Source organism: Miniopterus natalensis, chromosome 11 (genome assembly GCF_054644295.1).
Source record: "Miniopterus natalensis isolate mMinNat1 chromosome 11, mMinNat1.hap1, whole genome shotgun sequence".
Classification (NCBI taxonomy): Eukaryota; Metazoa; Chordata; class Mammalia; order Chiroptera; family Miniopteridae; genus Miniopterus; species Miniopterus natalensis.
Window position 1 is genome coordinate 12,382,924 of NC_142091.1, and position 24,401 is coordinate 12,407,324.

The window sequence follows — 24,401 nt, forward strand, 5'->3', positions numbered from 1 at the left end:
GAGAATGGCCTCTGCCCCAAAGCTACACAACTCAGTCACTGACATACCAAGTCTGCCCAGATCTCTACACCCTGGCCTAGGCAACTGACTCCTCAGCAGGTCTCAACCTCTGAAGGGTGGGGCTACAGGGAGTACTGAGGGTGGGGCTATTTCATTCCCCCAGGCTGATGCCTTATGGAGGGGAGTGCTCCATCCAAGAGAGATGGTGTCTGCAGTGCATGAATGATTCAGCACAGGTATGCTGGTGGCTGTCCCTTCAGCTTTTTACCCAGAGCCACAAACCCAACTCTCCTCATGCGACTCTAGTCTGCTCTGCCCTCCTTCTGCTGGAGCCCAGGGTGAGTGGCTATGAACGAGATTTTGTGCATTGGTCCTTTAAGAGGGCACCTGTGTCTCTAGCAGACTTCCATCTCTTTCTGATGGACAGAATGTCAGTTTTTGTGAAAAACTAATTTCCACAGCCAGAGTTATATAGGTACCTCTTCCCAGCTCTGGTGCTTGGGCTGGGGTGCCCACCTTGGGGTTGAGACTTTTCAGGGGGAACTTTTGCAGCTGAGATATCCCTTCTGAATCTCAGCTGCTGCAATCCTGAAGGGAAGTGAGGCCAGCCCTTTTCATTTTTAGAAAGATATTTTATTGATTTTTAGAGAGAGAGATTGGGAGAGAAACATCAACATGAGAACATAACATTAATCAGCTGACTCCTGCATGCCCCCTACTGGGGATCGAGCCCACAATCCAGGAATGTGCCTTGCCAGGGAATTGAACCAGCAACCTTTTGGTGCACAGGACAACACCCAGCCAACTGAGCCACACTGGCCCAGGCCGGACAGCCCTTTTCCCGTCTCCACCCTTCCTACCAGTTTCAACGTGGCTTCTTCTGTAAATCTGTGGTTATAAGACTTCTCTTCAGCTAGTCTTCAGTTGGTTATTCATGCTGATTGCTCTGTATATTAGTTGTGATTCTAGCTTGGTCCCAGGAGGAGGTGAGTGTAACATCCACCTTTACTCTGCCACCACCTTGGATCTCCCGAAATCTAGCATTTTAAAAATTAAGACCGTTGCCTCCCTCTGTTCACTAACCCTAAACTAATCACAACCTTTTCTCAATCCTTACCAGTTCCCCACTTTGAAAGACCCATCTTAAACCAACTGAGCTCTTATCCCAAATTCCTGAAGATAACTTACCCAAATATTCCCCTTTTGAGTCATTACCAATACTCTGTCAAGCTATAGGTTTAATAACTCAGCTCTGTTTGATCGACAGGTTTCTGTGGTGATCTTTGTGGGGAGTCAAAATTGATATTCATACCTTTTAAAATATAAATGAAAATATTTATAGATAAAATGATATAATTTCTTAGCTATACTACAAAATTAATTTTTAAAACACAGAGAAAGTAGATAAGGGTAGCAAAATTGGTCCTAAAGTTTCAAGGATGGGAGTTCATTATAATATTATGTCTGCTTTTTAAGTTTAAAATTCTCCATAATAATAAAAGTTATTTTTCTTTTTCTAGTCCTTACGAGGAATGTTCATTAAGATCACATTAAAGTTACACTAACTAACCATGAATACCAGACTCATATCCAGAGTGCATCTAGCCAAGTGCAACCTAAGTTATACTGAATTTTGCTCCTGATGAAAGGCAGGGAAGAGCAGACTGGTTATAGATTTGAGAGAAATGCTTCTTTTTAATGCCCTCCTACAACACCCCTAATGTGTAACTAATAGATGTAATCAACTTAAATTTGACATTTAAATCTTGGTTAAGAGTGGGTAGAGAACATTTTCTGTGCTTTATTTATTCAGAGAGTGAAACTGCTGTAGTCTGCAAAATTCTTAGTAGTGCTTAGAATGTGCTCCCTTCTATATTCTATTCTGGAAAAATGAAGCTTCTTATTCTTTCTTAGAATCTTGGACTCTGAAATGGGCAGTTATTATTATTACACACACACACAGTGTGGTGCCCAACTTGAGGTTTTGAATAGCTACTCATATAAGTTGATTTTTCTGTGCATTTGTATCGAGGAGGATCCAGCTCAGGTTGATGTCCTGGGAACCAGTGAGGCTCTCGCTTAAATCCTGAGGGAAGAGAAAAGAGGAAAGACAAGTGGAATCAGTCAATAGCAAGGAGTCTTAGTAACCAATTTCACTTTCACTTTTGAGGGAATAAAAAGTGAGTCCTGTAAAATTCAGAAAAGAGAAATTTTTCATTCATTCATTTATTCATTCATTTATTCATTCATTCACTTATTCAGTCATTCAGTTTACTTTTATTTGAGTTCCTTCTATATTCCAGGCCTTGGATTAGGTCCTGAGAATTTAAGAATTAAAAAGAATACTCCACCTACTATGGGTTGAAAGTGGCATTTTTTTATTGTAGCTTGTATCATATGTTGTTTCAAAGTAGTGTCCAAACTGGAAAGAAAAATAGATTAAAAATATAGGAGTCTATAACCAATATTCAGAAATAAAGGACAGAGTGATATGAATTCTAATAGGCTTTGTCATATTTTAGATTAACTAGAGGTCTATATGTCATTGCTCTAGATCCTACTAACTTTCATAAACTTTGCACATTTGCTTGCAGAGAGCTACAAGGGCAAGGACCAGGGGAAAACCCAGCCTGAGTCGGAAGACATTATATATTTCTGTAGATTAATAAAGTTCAAACAGAAGCAACAGAAAGAGTGCTACCCATCTTTTTATTACCTTACAATAATATTCAACTTGATAGTAAAGTGGGTAGGTATTCTAGTTAAGAACTGCGGCCCTCCCCCAACCACTTCACTGAATGCATGAGAAATTTCAGCATTAGAAGTTATCAGATTCTTGCCTCTCAAAGGGCCACTGGTATTTCTTTTGCTAACAGAAGGAAACAAAGAAAGAGAAAGTTAGCTTACCTGGGAAGGCAAGGGTTTGGGCTGCATGATATTCCTTAGGTCATATCTTTCCTGGTTCCAGTTGCCCATCAGGGTACGGTTTGAATAGGCATTCTCATTAGTGGTGCATCTCCATCCGTACTGGAAAAACTTGGACATATCATTCCAATCTGTCCACACTTCAGCATGGCCATCTGCATTAATGAGGCTGCCATAGTGAGGGTTTGAAAGGAAACCGGTGAGGTACTCTCTCTGGGAAAAGATGAGAATAGAAAAGCTTGTGACACAAATCAGAGAGCAGAAAAGGCATCCCTTTTTTACTCTTGGCCAAGCATAATATAAGCACACCTTACTGAGTCTAGGCTTTCATCCCAATTTAATTGCTGTCTTTCCGTTTCTTTTTCTCCAGGTCCACAAGTCCCCTGGCCTATCCTCTCAATCAGCAGTAATGGATGACTATATAGATTAAATGCTCCCCCTCAGGAAGACAGAAAAACTTTAATACCCCCAATACTATATACTAGCTAAATGTTCAAGTAATTTTGAGATGTGGGAATTTAACGACTAAGAGTATTGCCTGGCTGGTGTGGCTCAGTTGGTTGGAGCATCGTCCTATACATCAAAAGAGAGCAGGCTCAATTCCCAGTCAGGGCACATACCCAGGTTGGGGGTTCGATCCCTGGTTGGGGTGCACGCAGGAGGCAACCATTCAATGTTTCTCTTTCACATTGATGTTTCTCTCTCTCTCTCTCTCTTCTTTCCTCTCTCTAAAAATCAGTTTAAAAAATTAAAAAAAAGGATTAAGAGTACTGCTATAGTCAAAGAGAATAGGGAGAAGCAAGAATTGGAAAACTAGATAAATGATCAATAAATGATAGTTTCCTTCATTCTAGGCCCAGTTCAAGTGCCGCTTATTCCATATGATTTCCCTTGTTAACTTCTTGTTTGTCACATATTACTTCGTGTTCATATCTTTCTATATTTATAATTTCTACAATGTGTCAAGAGTTCTTGAAGTATGTGTCCAATCCCCTGTACTGGACTGTAGATCTCTGAAGACAGAATCTGTGTCTTAATTATCACACCCTCTCCTCCTGTCTGCCCTCTCAATCAACAGTTCTTTGAACATATCAAATGACCAATGTCTGAATTTCAATTTTTGTAAGAAATCAAAGGCCTACCCTTTTTTTTTTTTTTTGGGGGGGGGGAAGTCTGGTCCCTTTAGGAGCAAAACAATACCTTCCATGAAGAAAAGTAATTTACTGTGTAGTTTGTGTTGTTTGTAGATTCTTCAGGAGAGCAACAAAAAGCCTTACTCTTCTGGTCCATGTTGTTTAAAAGAAGAGATGTCACTAAGCCTGGCCTTCCCAGTTCTCCAAGCAAAGAAAGAATGTAGATCACCTAGATCAGCATGACCAGGTGGCCATGATTTGGGAGTCACTGCTCACCCACTTTTTTCACAGGTAGGGACAAAGTGAATACTGTAGGTTTAAAGGTAACTGTCCTCATACCGTGTGCCTTTGTGAAGATAGATGCATGCACTGATGTCAACAAACAGCATGATGACTACAGAGTATCTGGTCCCACAAAGTCCAACAGGCTTAGTATTCAGACTACAGACCAAGGTGATACTGTCCTATGGCTGTTGGACAGATATCACCACCCACTCAGTTGTCTACTCCTGGAACCTCAGGTTTATTTTTGACACTGATTTCTCTTTCAACCCCTTCTATCCACCCAATCACTAGGTCTTGTTGATTTTTGAATTAGCCCACAATCCTCCATCCCCACTGCCAAGCCCCAATTCAGATCAGGATCAGCCCTGGACTCGATTACTGCAGCAGCCTCCTATCGGATCTCCTTGCTAGCCGTCTAGTTCTCCAATTCTTCTCCATAAAAAAAGCAGGACTTTCGAAAATAACAATTGAATTGTGTCTTCCTCCCATTTAAAATGTTTCTGTGTCTGGCCACTGGTTTAGAATAAGGTCCAGGCTGTTAAATTGGCTTACAATGCTCTATATATGTCCTGGCCCCTGCTTAATTTTTCAGTCTCATCTCTTAACCACTCTCCTTCCAACTACATTTCAGCCAAACTCAACTACTGTTTCTCTATTACGCTTTTACATATGTTGTTCTTTCTGCCTCTTTGCTCCTCTGGACCCAGGTAAGGTGTATCCCCCCCTCCCCCTTAGCTTTCAATTCAGGTTTCGATGTGCCAGGGGATCTCTCACTCCCCCGCCCCCCCAAACGGTAAGGTCTCCCTTCTCCGGGCTCACCGAGCACCCTGAATGGCTCCCCTCGCAGCTCTGTCAGGGCGGCCTCTCTTGCTGTGCGTCCGTCACCAGACTAGAAGCTCAGGGAAGCCCCAGGCCACCCCTGGCGCATCCATGTACACGTCCATCTAACCGCCCGCACAGCGGCGCACAGCAGGCACTCAGTATTTCTGGAATGAATAAAAGCAGGAGATAGAAGCACCTGGAGGAATTCCGAGCAGTAGGGACAATGGGCAGCAGCCATTTCGGAGAGGACGAAGACTGTTCTAAACTCCTCTGCGGCAGGAGCGTGCAGAACACAGCCGGTCTCAGCCTCTCCTGGGCCCGATTCCCGCCCCGCGTCCTTCACGCCGAACTCGCCTCAGCCTCGGCCTGTCCCCGCCGCGCTACTGACTGCTTGTGACCTCATGCAGGCGTGACGAAGTCGCTCCGGGCCACCCTCGGGTTAAAAGGATTTTATGTTGACACCCCCGAGGGGGTGGGAAGGGTTCGGGGACAGCGTGGTCGGCGTCTCCCTTTGGCACCCATAGCTCTTTTCCTCCCAGGCTGTTGCAGTGCCAGTTTGTCAAGGCCACCTAGCGCCGTGGGTGCGTCATCAACCCGCGACGGGAGAGGAGGGGGGGGCCGGAGACCCGCGAGGGCAGTGACGTAATAAATGAGCGCTCCCGAGAACGCGAGCGGGAAGCACGCGGAGGCCATGGCCCCTCGGCGCCTCCTGTTGGTTGGGGAGGGGAATTTCTCCTTCGCCGCCGCCGTGAGCGAGACCCTGGATCCCGGGACTAGTCTAACTGCCACCTGCGTCCAGCGCCCGGAGGACCTGGCGCGAGACCCGGTGGCCCGGGAGAGCCTGCAGCGCCTGCGCCAGCGAGGTAGCGAGGCGCACCCTCCTCGAGGCCCCGCCCCGCGGCGCGGGCCCCGGCGGAACGCGGGGACTCCGGTGACGCAAGGGGTGCTGCGGAAGGCCCCCGAGGGTTTACGGAAAGCCCGCTCCACGCCTAGACCTGGGTGGTTTCGCACGCTTCAGGTTAGGGAAGGGTTTGCTCTGGTCCCGGGTCTTAACACGGCCTCCTGTCTGTATTTCGTGCCAGGTGCCAGGATACGTTTTGGCGTGGACTGCACCCAGCTGGCAGATGCCTTTGAACTGCGCGACAGGGAGTTTGATCGAATTTGTTTTAACTTTCCGCACTGTGGACGCAAAGCTGGGGTGGCTAGGAACAGGGACCTGCTTGCCAAGTTTTTCCAGAGGTGAGGAAAGGAGGGCACTCACCAGTAATAAGATGTTCATTACCTACTGCACTCAAACATTTCAGTTTGGGAAGTTAGGCATACGTGTGTAAATGACTCTGCTAGATTTAGAGAGAATATAAAGCTCCAAAAGAACAACACACAGTCTAGTTGGAAAGGCAGACCAATAACCCTAAATGCTAAATATAAGGACAAATAAGTGTGCTCTTGGGTGTGTAAAGGGATGATCACGTTGTTTTGATAATGCAAAATAATGGTAACCAGTGTAGTCTAATGGTGAAGAGCATGGATTTAGGAGCCAACCTGCTTGGATTCAAATCCACACCCACTAAATAGTTGCATGATTTTAGGTAAGCTTATTTAATCCTGTTTTGTTTCCTCATCTATAAACTGAGGATATTAATAGTAATTACCTCATACAATTATCGGGAATTTACCACAGTGCTTTACACCAGCGATTTTCAATGGGTGTGCTACGGGAGGCACGCTGGTGTGCTGCAGGAATTGATAAAACATGCAATAGCTATTTAGTCAGGGGCACTGACCTCTTTTCCTTTAGACTGTCAAATAAGAAAATGACAACAGCCAACACAACAATAATAGCCGTCTGGTGTGAATGAATCAAACTGATATCTTTTTTTTTTTTTTTTTTTTTGTCAGATCGGCAAAAAATATATTTTTTGGTGTGCCACAGAATTTTAATAGTTTATGTGCACCATGAGATGAAAAAGGTTGAAAATCGCTGCTTCACACTATTACACCAAAACATGACACAATTGAAGGTCTTTTTGGGTCACAGTTGTCAAACTTTTCACAGAGACAGTATTTTAAGACAGTATTTGAAGTGTACAATTCGAATAGGCAGGAGGGGAGTGAAAGGAACAACTTTTTCCACCGGGAAGAACAGCCTGATCAGTGAATCCTGTGTAGGAACTTTGCAGACATTGACCTTTCTATGACATGTAGGTGAAGAATGCAGATACCAAGCTAGATAACACCAGGATAACACTGGATAAGTAAACACTCTTATTTACTTCCAGCTACTTTGTTTTCTTTTTTAAAAATGTATATTGATGTCAGAGAGAGGAAGGGAGAAGGGGAGAGAGAGATAGAAATATCAATGATGAGAGTCACTCACTGATCGGCTGCCTCTTGCCCTCCCCTTACTGGTGGGGGGAGCCGGCAACCCCAGCAATATGCCCTGACCAGGAATTGAACTGAGATCTTCTGGATCATAGGCTGGTGCTCAATCGCTGAGCCATGCCAGCAGGGCTCCAGCTACTTTCTTTGCATATTTGAAGTCTAATAGACCTTTGCCAATGGGTACGACTGGATTTTAATTATTTCTCAGCCAAACCATGTATATACAACTAACTCCTGTGGTAATTTCTACTCATTTCTGATAAATGGCTGGTGTCCTCCTCCTCCCATTAGCTGTGCAGATGTTCTTGCAGAGGAAGGAGAAGTCCATGTGGCATTGTGTAGAGGACAAGGTGGGACTCCTGCTGATAATCCCATAAGAGAATGGCACAACAGTTGGCAAGTGGTTGCCATGGCAGCTCTGGGGGGATTCATTTTAAGTGATGTGCATCCCTTCAACTGTGAGGCTGTGCCAGGGTACAAGTGCACTGGATATAGGTAAGTAATAACAGAGGTCTAAGCCTTTTCAGCTCTCTAATGACCAAAATTAAAATCTCATAGGCAAACTTTTTCCTTGCCAATTTCCTGATTCAGTCTCAGAAATACTTGCTTGCTTTAATAATGACAGACTCCGTACTTGGTGTCTATTTTGCCAGGAGCCAAGATAAGTCCTTTCATGTAGAAGGTGCTTTGAACCATATCTTCACCCGGAGCTTACCCTTTGAAGGCTCGCAACCGAGAATCTTCAGAGTCAAACTGGGTGACCAATGGTTTTCCTTTCCAGAACCAGAAGCACTTGTAGGCAAGTTGAACAGGTAACTGCTCTTTTACCAGAAATCACTTCTATCTCTAGCTGTATCCTGATTGGCTTAATGGCAACCATATATTGAATGGATGCTACATGTACTGTTAATGATGTTGGTGCTCTGAATACTTGTCAGTCTGGCCTACATAAGCCTCCTTAGAATTCAAAATGTTCTGATATATTATAGGGATAGTGGTTGTCAGAGTTCTGTTTATGGTGGATAATTTCTTTGTCTGCTTTTAGGATCAACTTAAGGATAATTCTTTTCAGCTATTTTCACTTTTAATTCTAACTATATTATAATTATTTCTTATTTTAAGTTAAAAAGGTTATTTTGTGTTTGTGTTTAAACAGGGGTTTCCTAGAAGCATCTTCCTGTCATCCTATCAAAACAATAAATGAGAAACTGATTGCTGAACTGGGCAAAGCTTTCCCTCTAAAAAGGCTGAAGTGTTCCTCCCCTTTGCTGCCACAGGGAGAAACCAACAGTCTTACTTCCTGGAACTGTGACATTCTATCAGCTGCCTTTTGCATTAATCTCCTTGAGGATAACTCAAGTTCTGAGTCCCTGGCTGGTGGGACAACAGAAAACATGGAGGCCTTTCTTGTGTCGTTTTCAGAACTTAGCCTTCCCAAGAGCCCTGGAAGAGATAATAAGGAAGAGGCTCCTGAAGGAATCTATGGCCAAGCCAAGATCTGGCTTAGGCCTTCTCTCCTAGTTCATGTTCAGGCTGTCATCCAAGCACCTGACTTCCTCCCAGGTTCTTTGCACATCCTCAGTGGACCTGTCTTTCGGAAGTGCCACATCTTGCCTTTCACAATGCCAGCATTTCACGAGACTTTATTTATCCTTGGGTTTAATCAGAATATGAAGGATGGCTGTCTTCAGTCACTACTGGACCACCTGGAGGGCATTCTAGATAGCCTTCTGACACAGACATTGCTGGAGGGCTCTAAACTGGGCAGTTCAGTAGAATTCGTCTTTCAGCCAAATGGGAAAGATTGTATGATTAAGGTGAAGTCTCATAATTTTGGCACAGTTTGTGCCAAGGATCTGATTATTGGGTCTGTTACCACATCTGTTCCAACCATTATACACAAAGACCAGTGTTTTGTGTTTGTGTCTATGAACTTGGACTTATTAGCCATGCTTGTTTGGGGTATCTCTGACTGGAGGATGTTGTGGACCTTTGATAAACGTTTCCTGAAGAATTTTGTCCCTGGGAAAATAGAACCCTTTAAAAGCCATTCCCTATATCCTCCGAGCTATGTGCATGATATTAGTTTTTGGATAGATGAAAAGAAAGGATTTGATGAACTAGAGTTTCACACTGTGGCCCGAGCAGTGTCTCAAGACACTGTCATATCCATAGAATTTCTTAGTCGTTATCAGCATCCTGAGACTGAACAGGTCAGTCTCTGCTATAGACTGACCTACCAGACCTGTGACAAGGCCCTTACCCAGCAGCAGGCAGCATCAATGCAGTCCCAGTTTAGGAAAGAGATTCAACAGCGACTACATGTGACACCTCGATAGTTTTAGTAAATTCATTTCTGCAGTGTGATCCTCATGGGTGTGGGATGAAAAAAAACCAATTTGTGACTGGGAGTCCTTTCTGGACTGTTTTTTGTAAAATATTTTACCTTGTGACTATTGACTCTAAAGATACCAGTGACTCTATCGCTTAAACTTATAGACTGTAATGTGATTGGTGACCTTTAGAGTTGTGCAGTATTTTGATCCTGAGTAAGGACTAGGAAAACAAATAAAACATCATCATGTGCCCTGGCCAGTGTGACTCGGTTGAGTATCATCCTGTGCACCAAAGGGTTGCTGGTTCGATTCCTGATTAGGGTACATGCCAGGGTTGCAGGCTTGATCCCTGGTAGGAGGTGTGTAGGAGGCAGCCAATCGATGTTCCACTCTCACATCGGTGTTTCTCTCTCTCTTTCCCTTTCCCTTCATTTCTCTCTAAAAATCAATAAAACAAAACAAAAACCCACATCATCATATACTTTAGATGAAGAGGCAATGGAACCTGAGTGTCTCATTGAATATATACTTCCACACTGTCAATTCCTCTTCCCTGAACTCTGTTGTATCATCTCACTAAACTCTATTTACAAGAATGGTTTTTAGAGTCAGACAGAGCAACATTTATTAGCTTGGGTAAGTTGCAAGTGCTTCATATTTAGTATTGGTATCATCATCTTTATTGTTTATTTATTTATTTAAAATATATCTTTATTGATTTCAGAGAAAGGAAAGGAGAGGGAGAAAGAGAGATAGAAACATCAATGATGAGAGAGTCATTGATCGAGCCCACAACCCGGGCATGTGCCCGGATTGGGAATTGAACCCTGATCGCCTGGATCCTAGGTGGACGTTCAACCGTTGAGCCATGCCCGGCTGGGCAACATCATTTTTAATCACTGGTTGACTACTGTTAAAGTCATGGAACTAATAAGTGTCAGATTTAGAGTTCGTATTTGGATCGGTCCGACTTGATAGCCCAGGTTCTTTCTGCCGCTTTACTTCTTTTTCCCTAGTCTTCTTCAACAGTAATCTCTCAACTGTGATTAGCTCTAAAGTTTGCCGCCCCCCACCCGGTATGAGGGCCTTCAATTGTAAGCATCTCTAAGGGACACTGGGAGATTGGCTCAGCCCTGGACTCTGAAGAATGGGGTACTCTGATGTGAATTAATAAATGATTCTGTTAATAGTTAGGCTCTACCAATTGGAATTATATTGTGAACTTTGTGAAGGAAGTAACTGTCTTATTTATTCTTGTATTTGGAGAACTGCACATATAGGAAGGCAAGAATGGAAGCAAAGAAACATTAGGAGGTTATTATGATAATGCAAGCAAGAGAGAACGGTGACCTGGACCAGGGTGTAAGAAGTTGGATTGGGTAATACTAGAAGGACTTGCTGATGAATTAAATATATGTGCATGGGAGAGGGTGTGGAGTTAGAGAAATGGAGGAATCTAGCTGGGTTTTTACCTGAGCAACTGGAAGAATAGAAGGTCATTAACAAGTGGGAAAACTGGCACAGGAGTAAGTGTGGGGAGTGAAGAATAAAGGCATCTCTTATGGATACATGGACTGCTTAGCTCTCCACATAGACTACTCCTTAAAGGCAGGTAAGCGATTTACAGCTTTCTTCCATCCCCAGTAGTGCCTGGTCCATGAAGGAGGTAACATTTGAGCTGGATCTTCAGGACAGGATGTCATGGGAGGACTGTTAGGCAGGGAGGCCATGGATTCCAGGCAGAGGGCATACCTGAGCAGAGGTACAGATAATGGAGCATATGGGGCACTTTTCAAGCTAGTTAGTTGGAATGTAAAATGTGTATAGGAAGGTAATAGGAGATGAGATTAGAAAAGCAGTTGGAACTGGAATTAGTTCATGAAAGACCGTGGAGGCTAAAATAAGGAGCTTGTACTTTATTTGGCAGGCAATAGGAAAATTGTGATTTTTAATTAAGGAAGTGACACAAGAGTAGTGCTTTTGAAAATTAATTGGACAGTGTTGCACAAGATGAATTTGAGATGGAAGGTCCCTGTAAGGATGCTATTGTAGTAGTCCTAGGTATAGGCAGGAAGGGGCCTGGATTAGAGTAAAATGAAAAGGAGATGGAAGTATAAGATACCTATGCTAGGATGTCTGAATTTGGTAACTAATAATGTGGGAATTGAGCAATATGATCAATTGCCATTTTTAGTACTTGGGAATTTTTAGTATGAAATCATAACCTGGGACCCTGTCAAGTTTAGTGTTCCCCCTATAAACTTGTTTTAATTACTGGTACAGAACTCCACAGGGTGGGACAGAGCTGTGATTGGGGGAGTAGGGAGGATTTCAGGAACAGGTGAACCACCACTGGGGGTCACAGGTGTGATATCATCAAGATGCCTATATAAAAATGCCTGCATGAAGTCAGGAGAAAGCTCCTGATCTCCTGGTTGGATGAGCTTTGTAGTAAGTCCTGGGTTGGAATATGGCTCCTGGGTGGGGATGGACCTGGGTTGGAATATGGCTTCATCATTTCCTAGCTATGCAACCTTGGGCCTCAGGTTCCTTCTCAATAAAACAAGGTTGCTATGAGTATTAAATTTAAAAAGGGTAAAACCTGTAAAATGCTTACCATCCTGCTGCAGTAGCAATGGCAGTCACTGGTGTCTGGGGAATCTGCTGCATAGCATGTCTTTCACTTTTCATTCTATATTCTGCCATTATGGCCATGTCTCTCTCAAGCAGCTATTAGCCCCAGGCTGTCCTTACCATTCTTACCAAAATACAGAGAGGGCAAGTTGTCAGTGACCTTTCGAGGATTTCCCTTTGGTAGGCTGTGCTGTGATTTTTAACTGAATATCTCCTTGCAGTTTAATCACTATTTGTGCTGCTTTAAATAGGCTGTGTGTGTGTGCGCGCGCGTGTGTGCAGGAAGCTGCCCAAAGATGTTTGTCTCTCATCGATGGTTCTATATCCCTCTCTCTAAAACCAATTTATAAAAACATTTGAAAAAAGTTATAAATAGGGGGGACTGAAGAAAGGTTTTTGAAGGAGAGAGGAGAATGCTGGAAAGTGAAGGAAGAGAGAGTTAGAGGGAGGGAGGAATGCCCAGCCTTACAAGTGTGTGGAAGGGATAACTGTGACAGTAAAAGTACTCTCAGGTCCCGTTTCTGTGATTTTTCAGGGATTTGCCCCAATCGGCCCAGTAACGCTGTCACTTAGTCGTTTCTGCGCATGTCGAGGTCTTTTGTCCCTCGGCGGACACCGTTCTCCAGCCGGCGCTGTCTCCGACCTCGCGGTGTTCGCAGGGGGCCGGATCCTACCTTGCTCCCCCAAGCCGGCGATGGCGAGTCGCGGGGCCCGGCAGCGCCTAAAGGGAAGCGGGAGCAGCGGCGGCGAGCCGGCCTCGGCCGCGGACAAGCTGCGGGAGCTGCTGTGCAGCCGGGAGGCGGGCGGCGCGGAGCCGAGGACCGAGTAGGTGTGCGGGCGGCGGGGGCGTGGCCGGGCGGCGGCGCGAGCGGCCCGGGGTCTGCCCGCGCCCCTTCTCCCGGGAGGCCCGGCTGCCTCTGCGCGGGGCCTCCCGCTCTGCCTGGGCGGGCAGCGTCCCGCCTGCCCCCCGCCCTAGACCCCCGTCTTCGGGCGCCGTGTGTGCTGTAAAGAACCCCAGGGCGCGGGTCCGGGAGGCTCCCGGCCAGGCCCCGAGCGGGCTGGCGCCCCGGTGTGGGAGTTGGCGGGAGCGGTGCACCTTTCCCCGCTCTCACCGCCGCCTTCGTTCTCCCAAAGTCCCACCCTTCACTCTGACGCGAGGGCCCCCAACCTCCCGCTCCAGCGGCCGCCTCTCCCCGAGGCCGGGACTGCGGGGACTGCGTGGGAGGAGCGGCCCGCAGCCGGAATTGAGGTGACGGCTCCCGGCGCCGGTCGGGCCTCTCCCTGGGGAGCGTGAGCCAGGGAATGAAGCCGTGGAAAGCCACGGCCTTGCTAAGAGAAGGAAGAAACGGGGTGAGAGCTTTGTGGTCTTCAAGCGAGTGATTACGTGAATGGAGCGTCATAGGTGCCACGAACTAAAGTGTGTGAATTAGCTTTCACCTGAAAACCGGGAAGCGGAGGGAATGATTGCGGTTGGTCCGCTCAGAACAGCTAGGCGCTCCCCTTTACAGGTGAACGCTTCAGTGCTTTAATGTCCCTTGCCACTCTTGTCTTTTTTTGTCTAGTTTTTAGTCCTTCTAGTTAGCAGGGCCCCCCTGACACGTACTTTGTTTTTTTTTTGCTTCTGAGCAGGTTGTCTGGGAACAAAGCAGGACAAGTTTGGGCACCTGAAGGATCTACTGCTTTCAAGTGTTTGCTCTCAGCGAGGTTATGTGCTGCTCTCCTGAGCAACATCTCCGACTGTGATGAAACATTCAACTACTGGGAACCTGTAGGTGACTTCTTTGGGTATTTTTGTTGTTGTTGATTTCACTGCTTGGGATCTTGTTACCAATCAAGATACAAATAATACCTACAAGTGTGACTACTAGTAAAATAACTTTATTTTCACTTTTGTATTCTAAGCTGATGATTTAGTAGTAGTTACTGTTGAAGGCTATAGGGAACTTGGCTGTTTTATGAGAAGGTGTAATTTCCTTAAATTTTTTTTAAATCAAAATAATACTTTAAGATTGTTTTTAAAATTAACCTCTACTACAAAACTTTAAGGAAAAGCAGTAGCTCCCTGTTCCACTCCTTATGTTCAAATCCCAGTCCCCAGAGGCAGCCACTTTTTTTCAACTTTCTTACTTATTTCTTCTGATGTTTATTAAGGTAAATATCGTACTAAATAGAATGCTTATACTGCTGTTTCTTGATTTTTAGATTTATAAGCCTGTTGACATCCTATTATAGAAAATTTAGAGGTGAAATTTTCAAATCACGTTTTTCATTAAAAAAAAGTGATTAGTGTAGGTGGTTTAAGGAAAAATAACTAGAAGGTAAAATTCAGGGTTTTAATGTTGACCAAACAATAATCTTGTAGAATTTATAATGACCTAATATTTTTTTAATACCTGGCCGTTTTGATTCTTACCCATTAGTTGCAAATCTTGTTGAGAGTTTCAGCATTTTGTGTACCATCGTCTCATTAATATTTTTGCTTAAAAACTTCATCTTCATCCTTTTAATAAGGACTTGTGGCCACTATAACCCTGAATTCATCTGTTTTGTACTTTCAGACACACTACCTCATCTATGGGAAGGGATTTCAGACTTGGGAATATTCCCCAGTTTATGCCATTCGCTCCTATGCTTACCTGTTGCTTCATGCCTGGCCAGCTGCATTTCATGCAAGAATTCTACAAACTAATAAGGTAAGAAAGGGCAGGCCAACCTGGAAGCAGTCACAACTGATCAAGAGGTGAGTCCCTGGAACAGTTTTGAGACAAAGACAAAATAGGTTGGTAGTTAAGAGGGGACTTTTTTGGAAGAAGAATTATTTATTCATTTGTTGTTCAACAAATATTAATTAAGCAACTTTTGTTTGCTAAACACTTCCTTAAATGCTACAGATGTAACAATGACCAAATCCCTCCCCTCATGGAATTTATGGTTTAATAGGGAAGATGACATTGAACAAGTAATTGTAAATGTGATGAGTCTTATGAAAGAAGAATACCAGTGTGCAATGGGATAGCATATTTGGAGAGCCTAATTTAAACAGTGCCGAAGGATAGTTAGGAGTTAACCGAGATCTAACTTGATTACTTTTCAGAAATGTGACTATGATGTGTCTTGGCATGGATTTCTTTGGGTTTGTCTTGTTTGGGGTTTTCTTAGCTTCTTGAATATTTAGGCTTATGTCTTCTGCCAAATTTGGGAAGTTTTTAGCTGTATTTTTTTTTTTTTTAGTACTTTTTCAGCCCTGCCCTGTTTCTCCTCACTGAGACTCCAGTGATATGAATGTTAGATATTTTATTTTAGTCCCACAGGTCCCTGAGACTCTGTTCTTCCCCCCCCCCCCGTCTCTTTTTCTCTCTGTTGTTCAGATTGAGTAATTTCTAATCTTCTATCTTCCCTGTTCACTAATTATGTCCTCTGTCCCCTCCATTTCACTGTTGATCCTATCTATTGAGCTTTCATTTTGGATATTGTATTTTTAAGTTGTAAAATTTCCATTTGGTTTTTCTTTATATCTTCTATTTCCTTACTGAGACTTTCTGTTTTTTCATTTGTTTCAAGCATGTTCTTAGTTGTTCACTGAGGCAATTTTACAATGGTTCCTTTAAAACTTAGGTAATCCTAACAGCTCTCTCTCTTTTGGTATTTATTGATTGACTTTTTTAAATTCAGTTTGAGATCTTCCTGGTTGACAAGTAATTTTCAGTTAAAACTTGGATATTTTGGTTATTACATCATGAGACTGGATCTTACTCATGGGTCCAGCGTGCTTCTGCACTACTCCGCTCTTCTGGATCGTATTTAAGCCTTCTGTTTAAGCTGGTTTCTTTTGATACACTCCATCTTGTTAATGCAGGTGAGGGTAGAAGTCTAGGTTCCCAACAGGCCTCCACTGATACCACCCTAGCAGGTTAGGGGCACCACATAATGATGCCCTGGTTCAGTGATGGATGCAACATATTCCTCATGTGTTTGTGGTGATGCTAGTGTAAACAGATCTACTGTGTTGCCAGTCATATAAAAGTACACCACAGCCCTAGCCAGTTTGGCTTAGTGGTTAGAGCGCGGGCCTTCAGACAAAAGGGTGTCGAGTTCGATTCTGGTCAAGGGCACATACCTGGGTTGCAGGTTCTCTCGTCCCCGGTCGGGGTGGGTGCAGGAGAAGACCAATCAGTGTGTCTCACATCGATGTTTCCCTCCTTCCTTCCCTCCCTCTCTCTGTCTGTCTCTCTCTCTCTATCCCCCTTGCACTCTGAAAAAGCAATGGAAAAAATATCCTTGGGTGAGGATTAAAAAATAAATGTATAGCACATATAATTATGTAGAGTACATATTACTTTATAATGATACAAACAACTCTGTCACTGGTTTATGTATTTACTATACTAAATTTTTTATTTTTTTAATGTTTGTCCTCATTTATTTGTTACTCTTACAAAATCTCATTTTTGACTGGACTCAGACTTAGAGGTAGAAGCCCTCAGAGGGGACAGCGTACGTCTCTTGGCAATCTGTTCCTGGCTTTTTTCTTTGGCCTCCTTCATTCTCTTTGCCAAAAGTGTAGCATATTCTGCAGCCTCTCCCTTATTTTTCTTAGTCCGCTGTTTCTTCAGAGCAATTCGCCGACATTTGTGTTGCAGGACAGGTGGAGTAACAAAACACTGAATCTTGAGTGCTTTAGTTTTTGGTTTCTTACCTTCTTTGTTTAGGGGCTTTCTCACAACATATTGGCGGACATCGTTGTCTTTAGAGAGACTGAAAAGTTTGCGGATTCTGCTAGCTCTTTTGGGCCCCAGGCGACGAGGCACAGTAGTATCAGTGAGACCAGGAATATCTTTCTCCCCTTTTTTTACAATGACTAAGTTGAGAACACTGAGATTGGCATCCACAATGCAACCCCGAACAGATTTGTGCTTTCTCTCTCCATTCCTCCTTAGCCTATAACAGGAATGCCCCTTACTCAGCAGCAGGCGGACACGAACATGGGTCAAGACACCCTGCTTCAAGGGAAAACCTTATTTGTCGTCCCCACCACTGATTTGAACCACATAACCCTTCCATTCTTTACCCAGAGCGTAAGCAACTTCCGTGGCCATACGCTTCTCATAAAAGGTACGAAGTTTGCGTTCATCGTCCACTTCAATGAGTTTCTGGCAGCCAGTGGCTGGGAAAGAGATGTTCAGCTTCATCTTGAAGCAGCCAACCGTCTCCGAGGCGCCACGAAAAAGATATACTAAACTTTTAATCAGTATTTTAGAGTGTATTCTTTGTACTTATTAAAAAAAAGTTTGTTGTAAAGCAGTATGCTGTCCTACTTTGGCAACAGCCTCATACATCTCGTGTTGACTGCATCTCTTGAGTGCATCATTTTCTCGTGTGCTTGATTTAATCTTGTGTTGTCTTGTATAATTCCGTACTGTGCAGGCTTGTAGCCTAGGAGCAGTAAGATACACCGTATAACCTAAGTGTTGCTAGGCTGCCATCTAAGTTTGTGAAAATACAGTCTCTGATGTTCGCACAAGGATGAAATCACCTAACACTGAATTTTTCAGAACATATCTGCATCATCAAGGAGCACATGACTATATTGCTAGGTGGGGGAGGGGAACAGGCGGAGGTACAGGCTCTCCAAGGGGTCCTCACTGACACTGGTAGAAGAGGGAGCTGTTACCTCTGGTGAAGATAAAAGCCCTGGCTTCCTACTCTACCTGGGCTTTTGTTAATCCTCACCTGAGGATATTTTTTTTCTGTTACTTTTTCACAGAGTGGAGGGAGGGGGGGGAGAGAGAGACACAGAGAGAAGAGAGAGAGAGAGAAACAGAAACATCAGTGTGAGAGAGACACATTGACTAGTTGCCTCCCACATGCACCCTGACCAGGGGTGGGGAGCAAACCTACAACCCAGGTACATGCCCTTGACTGGGAATTAAACCTTTGATTCGAGCGACCCTTCAGTGCAAAGGCCAGTGCTCTAACCATGGAGCCACACCAGCCATGGCTGGACCTGGACCTTTGATCACATTGGTGAAAGTGGAGCTATATTTTTTTCTGGGGTGCATGGCTGGAATTGAGTGGTTATTGTCTACAAGTTTCCTGTCTTGTTAGACTATTCCTTTCTTGGTGTTTTGGCTGGATAAAGCAAGCTGGACATTCCCCACCCATTTTAGATACTAGGAAGTCTTTCTTTTAGTCTGTCATCTCTCTCTGAACTTTGTCTGTGGTCCTTTGTTGAACAGTAATCTTTAATTTTGGTGTAGTCAAACCAGTTAGTTTTTCACATATGGTTGGTGGGTTTGGGGTCTTTCTAAAAGAAATCCTTCTTTACCACAGGTCACAAAGACATTCTTCTATTAGCTTTATAATCTTACCGTTTACATAAAAGACTTAATCCATGTGAGTTATTTATTTAATTGTGGAAAAATCCAGCTTTATTTTTGCTAGTGAAGTGGATTTTTCAGCACCACCTGCTATGTAACCTATCCCTTTCCTTCTGACTTGTAATACCGTCTCTGTCATATACCTCATCCCATACGTATTGGTCTGTTTCTGGCCTCTTTTTTCTATGGCATTGGTCAATTTTTATTATGGCTTTGTAATATGTATTAATATCTGGTTGATGAATTTCTCATTTTCTTCATTTTAAAATTTGTATTTAAATATCATTTTAGAGTCAGTTTGTCCCTCCGTCAAATTCTGCTGGGTTTTGAGAAGAGTTGCACTGAATTTACATATTAATTTGAGAATTACTGTTTTTATATTGTTAAGTCATTCTATCCCTAAAATATATTTAGTCAGGTTTTCTTTTTCTTTTCTTTTTTTTAGACAGAGAGAGAGAGAGAGAAACAGAAACATAGATGTGAGAGAAAAACATCAATTGGCTGCCTCCCCCACGCACCCAGACCAGGGATCTAGCCCACAACCTGATCATGTGCCCTGACTGGTGACCTTTTGGTGCATGGGATGACTCTCAACCAACTGAGCCACACCGGCCAGGGCAGATTTTCTGTCTTTTAATAAAATTTTTAAAATATATCCATTTCGGCTTTACCCAGTCTTTATAGGTTAATGCCTAGATTTTTTTATACTTTTTGTTGCTGTTATGAATGGTAATTTTTTAGGTGGTCATTGCTGATATCAAGGAGCACAATTGATTTTTGCTTTTTGATCTTAATTTAAGTCTTGTGAATTTCCGTATTAGTGTCATTGGTTTGTCAGGTGAATCTCTTGGTTTCTCTTTCATCTGAATATATAGAAATTAGCTTCTTTTATTCTACTTATACCTCATTTATTTTTTTGTATCTTTTTGCACTGTCCTGTTCCCAAATACCATTCTTACATTAACTCGTGTTAATTTTTAACTTTGAAAATGTGTTTTTTACCTTTCCCAACTAGGTGAGGAGTCCTTAAACATATATACTTGGTACTAAAATTATCTATATTCCTGGTAGCATCTAGAATACTGCTCAATGTATAGTATGTTTGCAGTACTTTTTATTGAATTAATGAATGAGTCTTGTCATTTACTTGTCACTTTATCTAACTCTTTTTGTTAAATTTTTGTTGAATTTTTTTGTTGAATTTTTTTGTTATAGTGATGAAAATGGAAAGTATTTTCATGTTATATGCAGTTATATTAATCATAGTATATGTTTAAATATGCTTATATTCTGAGGTATTCAATCCTCTTAAACATAGCAGTATATTATAGTATAAAAGCTATTTGATACAACCCCTATTATTTTGTTTTTTATTTTTTAAATTGATGTTCGTAGTTTTAAAATTAATAAAACCACCTTACAAAGTTTGGAAGATAGGAAGAAGATTATGTACCTAAATTCCACTAGCCTGATACAGCCACTTTTACCATTTTATTATATTTCTTTCCAGTCTTTTCATATACTTCTGATGTTTATTGTTATGACTCTGATGTATAAGTAATACTGTATTATGCATTTTCATCTAGTATTTTGTAATAGTCAGTACCTAATATATTATTGTCCAATGATGGAGCAGAGGTGTAATGTCCACCATAATGAAAAGATATTTTCAGACTGAAAGATGAAGCAGGCAATTCCATGAAATATAACAGAATTTATTAGAGGGTAATTTACTTACAGAAAGACTGGGCCAGAGTGGAGAGATGGCCCAGCAGTTTTACACAAATTATTTTCTGCTACCAGACTCCTGTTACAATACTTTTTAAAAAAAATATATTTTTTTATTGATTTCAGAGAGACGAAGGGAGAGGAAGAGAGAGAGAGATACCAGTGATGAGAGAGAGTTGTTGATCAGCTGCTCCTGCACACCCTCAGCTGGGGATTGATCCTGCAGCTCGGGCATGTGCCCTGACCTGAAATCAAACCGCGATCTCCTGGATCATAGGTCAATGATCAACCACTGAGCCATGCCAGCTGGGCTACAGTACTTTTTTAATAGTATAACGTGGGTACTAATAATTGACAAGTCAAAGAGACAAAAAATGCAGTAGCGCCAGGGGCCATACCCCCTGGTGGTCTTGTGATAGATGATTGCTTATATTCGATACTATTACCAGTTTGATATTTATCTTGGCTGTCATGCTATTCCAGCTGTTGCTGTCAAAAATATGTATGGCATCCTGGCCAGTGTGGCTCAGTTGGAGTGTCATCTCATGCACAGGAAAGTGACCAGTTCTATTCCCAGTCAGGGTACATACCTAGGATGCTAGTTTCATCCCCAGTCAGGCGAGTATGGGGGGCAACTGATTGCTGGATCTCTCTCACATCGATGTTTCTCTCTCTCTCTCTCTCTCTCCCCCCCTCTCCCTCCCCCCCTCCCTTCCTTCCTCCTTCCCCCTCCCCTTTTTCCTCCCTAATATATATATGTGTGTGTGTGTGTGTGTGTATATATATATATATATATATATATATATATGTATGTATGTATGTATGTATGTATATATACTTATGGCTGTATTTTAAGGAACACAGATAATCATCCTCTAGAAAGCTTTGTTTTGATATGCTTGCTAAACATAGTCAAGTTTGTCAAAGGTCATAGCATGAAAACTTAAAAATGAATTGAAATCTGGAACAAATGGAGTTGGTTTTGTTCACATTTATATCTATACAATTGTGTAAGAAATGTTTGTTGAATGAATAAGCTTCATGTAAGAAGTTTTTCACTTTTTTTGTAACCATAAATTTTAATATCTGTATAATAGTCCATGAAATAGATATGGACTAGTTTATTTAACCATTTCCCTATAATTGGACATTTTGTAGTTTTTTAAAAAGTTTTTCTAAATTAATCGTGCTGCAGTTAACATTTTCATGACTGGAACCTCCCATTCCGTATTTACTTACATAGTTACTTCTGAGGGCTAGAATAATAGAAATAGATATACTGAATTTAGGGATATGAAAATTTTTGTGGTTCTTGATACATATTGTTTTTCTAAGGATTATATCAATTTATAGTGTTATTAATGACGAATGAGAGTGGTTTCATCTTTGAGAGTTTTGCTGACTTGTATCTGTGACTTCTGTTTTTTTTGTTCTGGGTTTCTTTCAGATTCTTGTCTTTTACTTTTTACGATGTCTTCTGGCTTTTGTGAGCTGTATTTGTGAACTTTACTTTTACAAGTGAGTATAAAAGCTTTGCTTCTAAAAGTGCTGTAAGGAAGCCCAATATAGAACAGATTATTTTTCTGATAGTATTAGCAGTGTTTAAAAATAGAAAACACTTTCCTTCTAGCTCCTAATATTGTATCTAAAATGCAATCTTTTGTTTGAAAGAAACCACCCCTATTCTAGGAGATAATAGAGAGAATGGGGAAAGGCAGTTTTCAGGGAAGTGATAGCTAAGAATTTTCCAAAACTGATGAAAAAAATATGCTAATCCACAGATTCAGGAAGCGTAATGTATCCTAATATGGATAATTAAAAAGGAATTAGTGAAACTGTGTAGAACTTCAAGAACAAAGATCTTAAAAGTTGACAGAGAACTTAATTACCTATAAAGGAGCGTTAGGCAGTTAGACTAAGAAGCCTTCTCAAAAAAGATATCTTCAAAGTGCTGAGAGAAAATGACTGTCATCCTAAAATTGTATACTCAGCTAAACCACCTTTTAAGACCAAGAGCTAAATAAAGACTTTTCAGACAATATATAAAAGAAAGAAAAAGAATTTACAATTGACAGAGCTTCACTAAAGGAACTTCTAAAGGATATACTTAGGAAAAAGCACAATTATTTCAGAAAGAAGCCCTGAGATTCGATAAGGAACTGGAGCAGGAAACTGGTTAACATATGGGTATGTCAACAAATTTTGACTGAATGAAACAATAATAATTTTTAATAATGTTTCATATATAGAGTTTTAAAAAACCTACAAGAAAGAAGTAAAAGGAAGTTTATAATTGCTTAAGTTTGAAAAACAATGACTTAGATAACGACTTATCAACACTTGGGTGCATCTCCTAGTCTTTTTCTGATAACTACCATTTTTTGAGCAGCTGTGTGCCAGGCCCTCTTTTGAGCACTTTGCCATGCATTGTTCACAGAAGCCTTACAGAGTAGGTATTGCTGTCCTCTTTTTACAGATGAGGAGTCTGACAGAGTGATTATGTAACTAGACAAGGGTCTCACTGCTAGTAGGTGGCAGACCCCAGATTTGAACCTGTGCCTGTCTGAGTCTGAGGCCTGTTATTTTTTCACAACATCAGGCTGTTTTCCTATTGTTAGTAGACATACTTTTAGCACAGGAAGGATACATTTCCTCGTAGGGAGAGAGCTTCTCTCCTTATGCACACAAACATTGCTAACAAACCTGTGAAGCCCATTTGGTATTGACTTTACATCTTTAGTGTTCTCTGAGATGCAGGCATGTTTTTGTCTTTTGATTTGAAATTTCCATCCTGAAGATTTGCTATGCTGAGAGCCTTTGCCTTCTAGGGCTGTGTGCAAGAAATTTGGGCTGCATGTGAGTCGAATGATGCTGGCCTTCTTAGTTCTCAGCACTGGCATGTTCTGCTCATCTTCAGGTAAGCAAAGGACCAGGTGAGGGCATAACAGGTTCACTGATATTTCACAGTTGCATTGAAAGAAAGAACTTGTCCAGGTATAGGTTATATTTGTATAACATGTTAATAATATGCAGACCACTCTTGCCTACCCGATCTTGATTGACCTTTACAACATTAAGTAAGATAAATATTTTCCCATTTTTGCTTAGAAAGATGAAATGACCTGTGGAGAGTCAAACAGTTCATAGTGGTAGAGCTGTTGTTTTCATCAGGTTGCTTTCTGTTACATTGTTGTATTTTTTGTCACTGCAAGGCTGAAAAACATAGGCACCCTCTGCCTTTCTTTGTTGTTAGGGGAAGGAAAATCAATTTGTTGTTTTGCTCAAGAAAGCTCTTGTGCCTAAAAACTCTGTTCTTGACAGTTCTTCTTTCTGCCCAATATTTGCATTGTATTCTATAAAAGTATACATCTTCTGCTGAGCTTTTTTTACACTAAGCTTGTAGAAATTGAGAATAAAAACCTCAATCCAGAGTGGTGGCTTTTAAATTATGCTGCCAGTGAACATTTGTGTTCCATGAGCTGAACCAAAGTAACTTGCTGCCAAAAGGTATCCTGTTCCCAATTCTCTGGAAAAATTAAGTTACTAAATATAATTATCTCAGTTTTCATTTCTGCTTGAGTGTACCAGAATCTAGTTTACATACTAAGTATGCACAAAAAGTAGTATCCAGCTCAGAAGTATTTATGTTTTCTTCATTGACTATCAAAATTTATATTGCTCTGCAGCCACCTCAGGGCTCCATGTCTGAATAACTTTGGGATCCGCTGCCCTAAATGAGACTGTGTTCTCCCCTCTGGGCTGGTAGAGACCTCAGATTC

The 24,401-nt window shown here is 42.0% G+C and overlaps 3 protein-coding genes and 1 pseudogene across 5 annotated transcripts in view; 2 read left to right on the top strand and 2 right to left on the bottom strand.

The window, feature by feature from the left end:
• Positions 1–611: 611 nt before the first annotated feature.
• Positions 612–5,684, bottom strand: CFAP68 (cilia and flagella associated protein 68). Of its 2 annotated transcripts, none has more exons than XM_016205343.2 (4): positions 5,362–5,684; positions 2,908–3,138; positions 2,356–2,422; positions 612–2,086 (listed from the first exon to the last, which is right to left on the bottom strand). In XM_016205343.2, exons 1-4 carry the CDS (start codon positions 5,401–5,403, stop codon positions 1,911–1,913), a joined length of 516 nt encoding a protein of 171 aa, XP_016060829.2. In that variant the 5' UTR covers positions 5,404–5,684; the 3' UTR covers positions 612–1,910. The 2 variants fall into 2 exon arrangements, with proteins under 2 accessions (XP_016060829.2, XP_087677674.1); XM_087821548.1 differs by lacking the exon at positions 5,362–5,684 and adding an exon at positions 4,126–4,238.
• Positions 5,685–5,856: 172 nt separating this feature from the next.
• Positions 5,857–10,142, top strand: FDXACB1 (ferredoxin-fold anticodon binding domain containing 1). The gene is made up of 5 exons (XM_016205331.2): positions 5,857–6,028; positions 6,248–6,404; positions 7,839–8,042; positions 8,201–8,359; positions 8,704–10,142. Exons 1-5 carry the CDS (start codon positions 5,857–5,859, stop codon positions 9,884–9,886), a joined length of 1,875 nt encoding a protein of 624 aa, XP_016060817.2. The 3' UTR covers positions 9,887–10,142.
• Positions 10,143–13,211: 3,069 nt separating this feature from the next.
• ALG9 (ALG9 alpha-1,2-mannosyltransferase) overlaps positions 13,212–24,401 on the top strand; it is an 87,086-nt gene continuing 75,896 nt past the window's right edge. For both annotated transcript variants that reach the window (XM_087821549.1, XM_087821550.1), the window contains exons 1-5: positions 13,212–13,342; positions 14,147–14,285; positions 15,076–15,210; positions 22,070–22,140; positions 23,451–23,539. In XM_087821549.1, coding sequence (XP_087677675.1) covers positions 13,212–13,342; positions 14,147–14,285; positions 15,076–15,210; positions 22,070–22,140; positions 23,451–23,539 — 565 coding nt within the window. The remainder of the gene's footprint in view (positions 13,343–14,146; positions 14,286–15,075; positions 15,211–22,069; positions 22,141–23,450; positions 23,540–24,401) is intronic.
• LOC107531301 (small ribosomal subunit protein eS6 pseudogene) lies at positions 16,937–17,738 on the bottom strand (annotated as a pseudogene).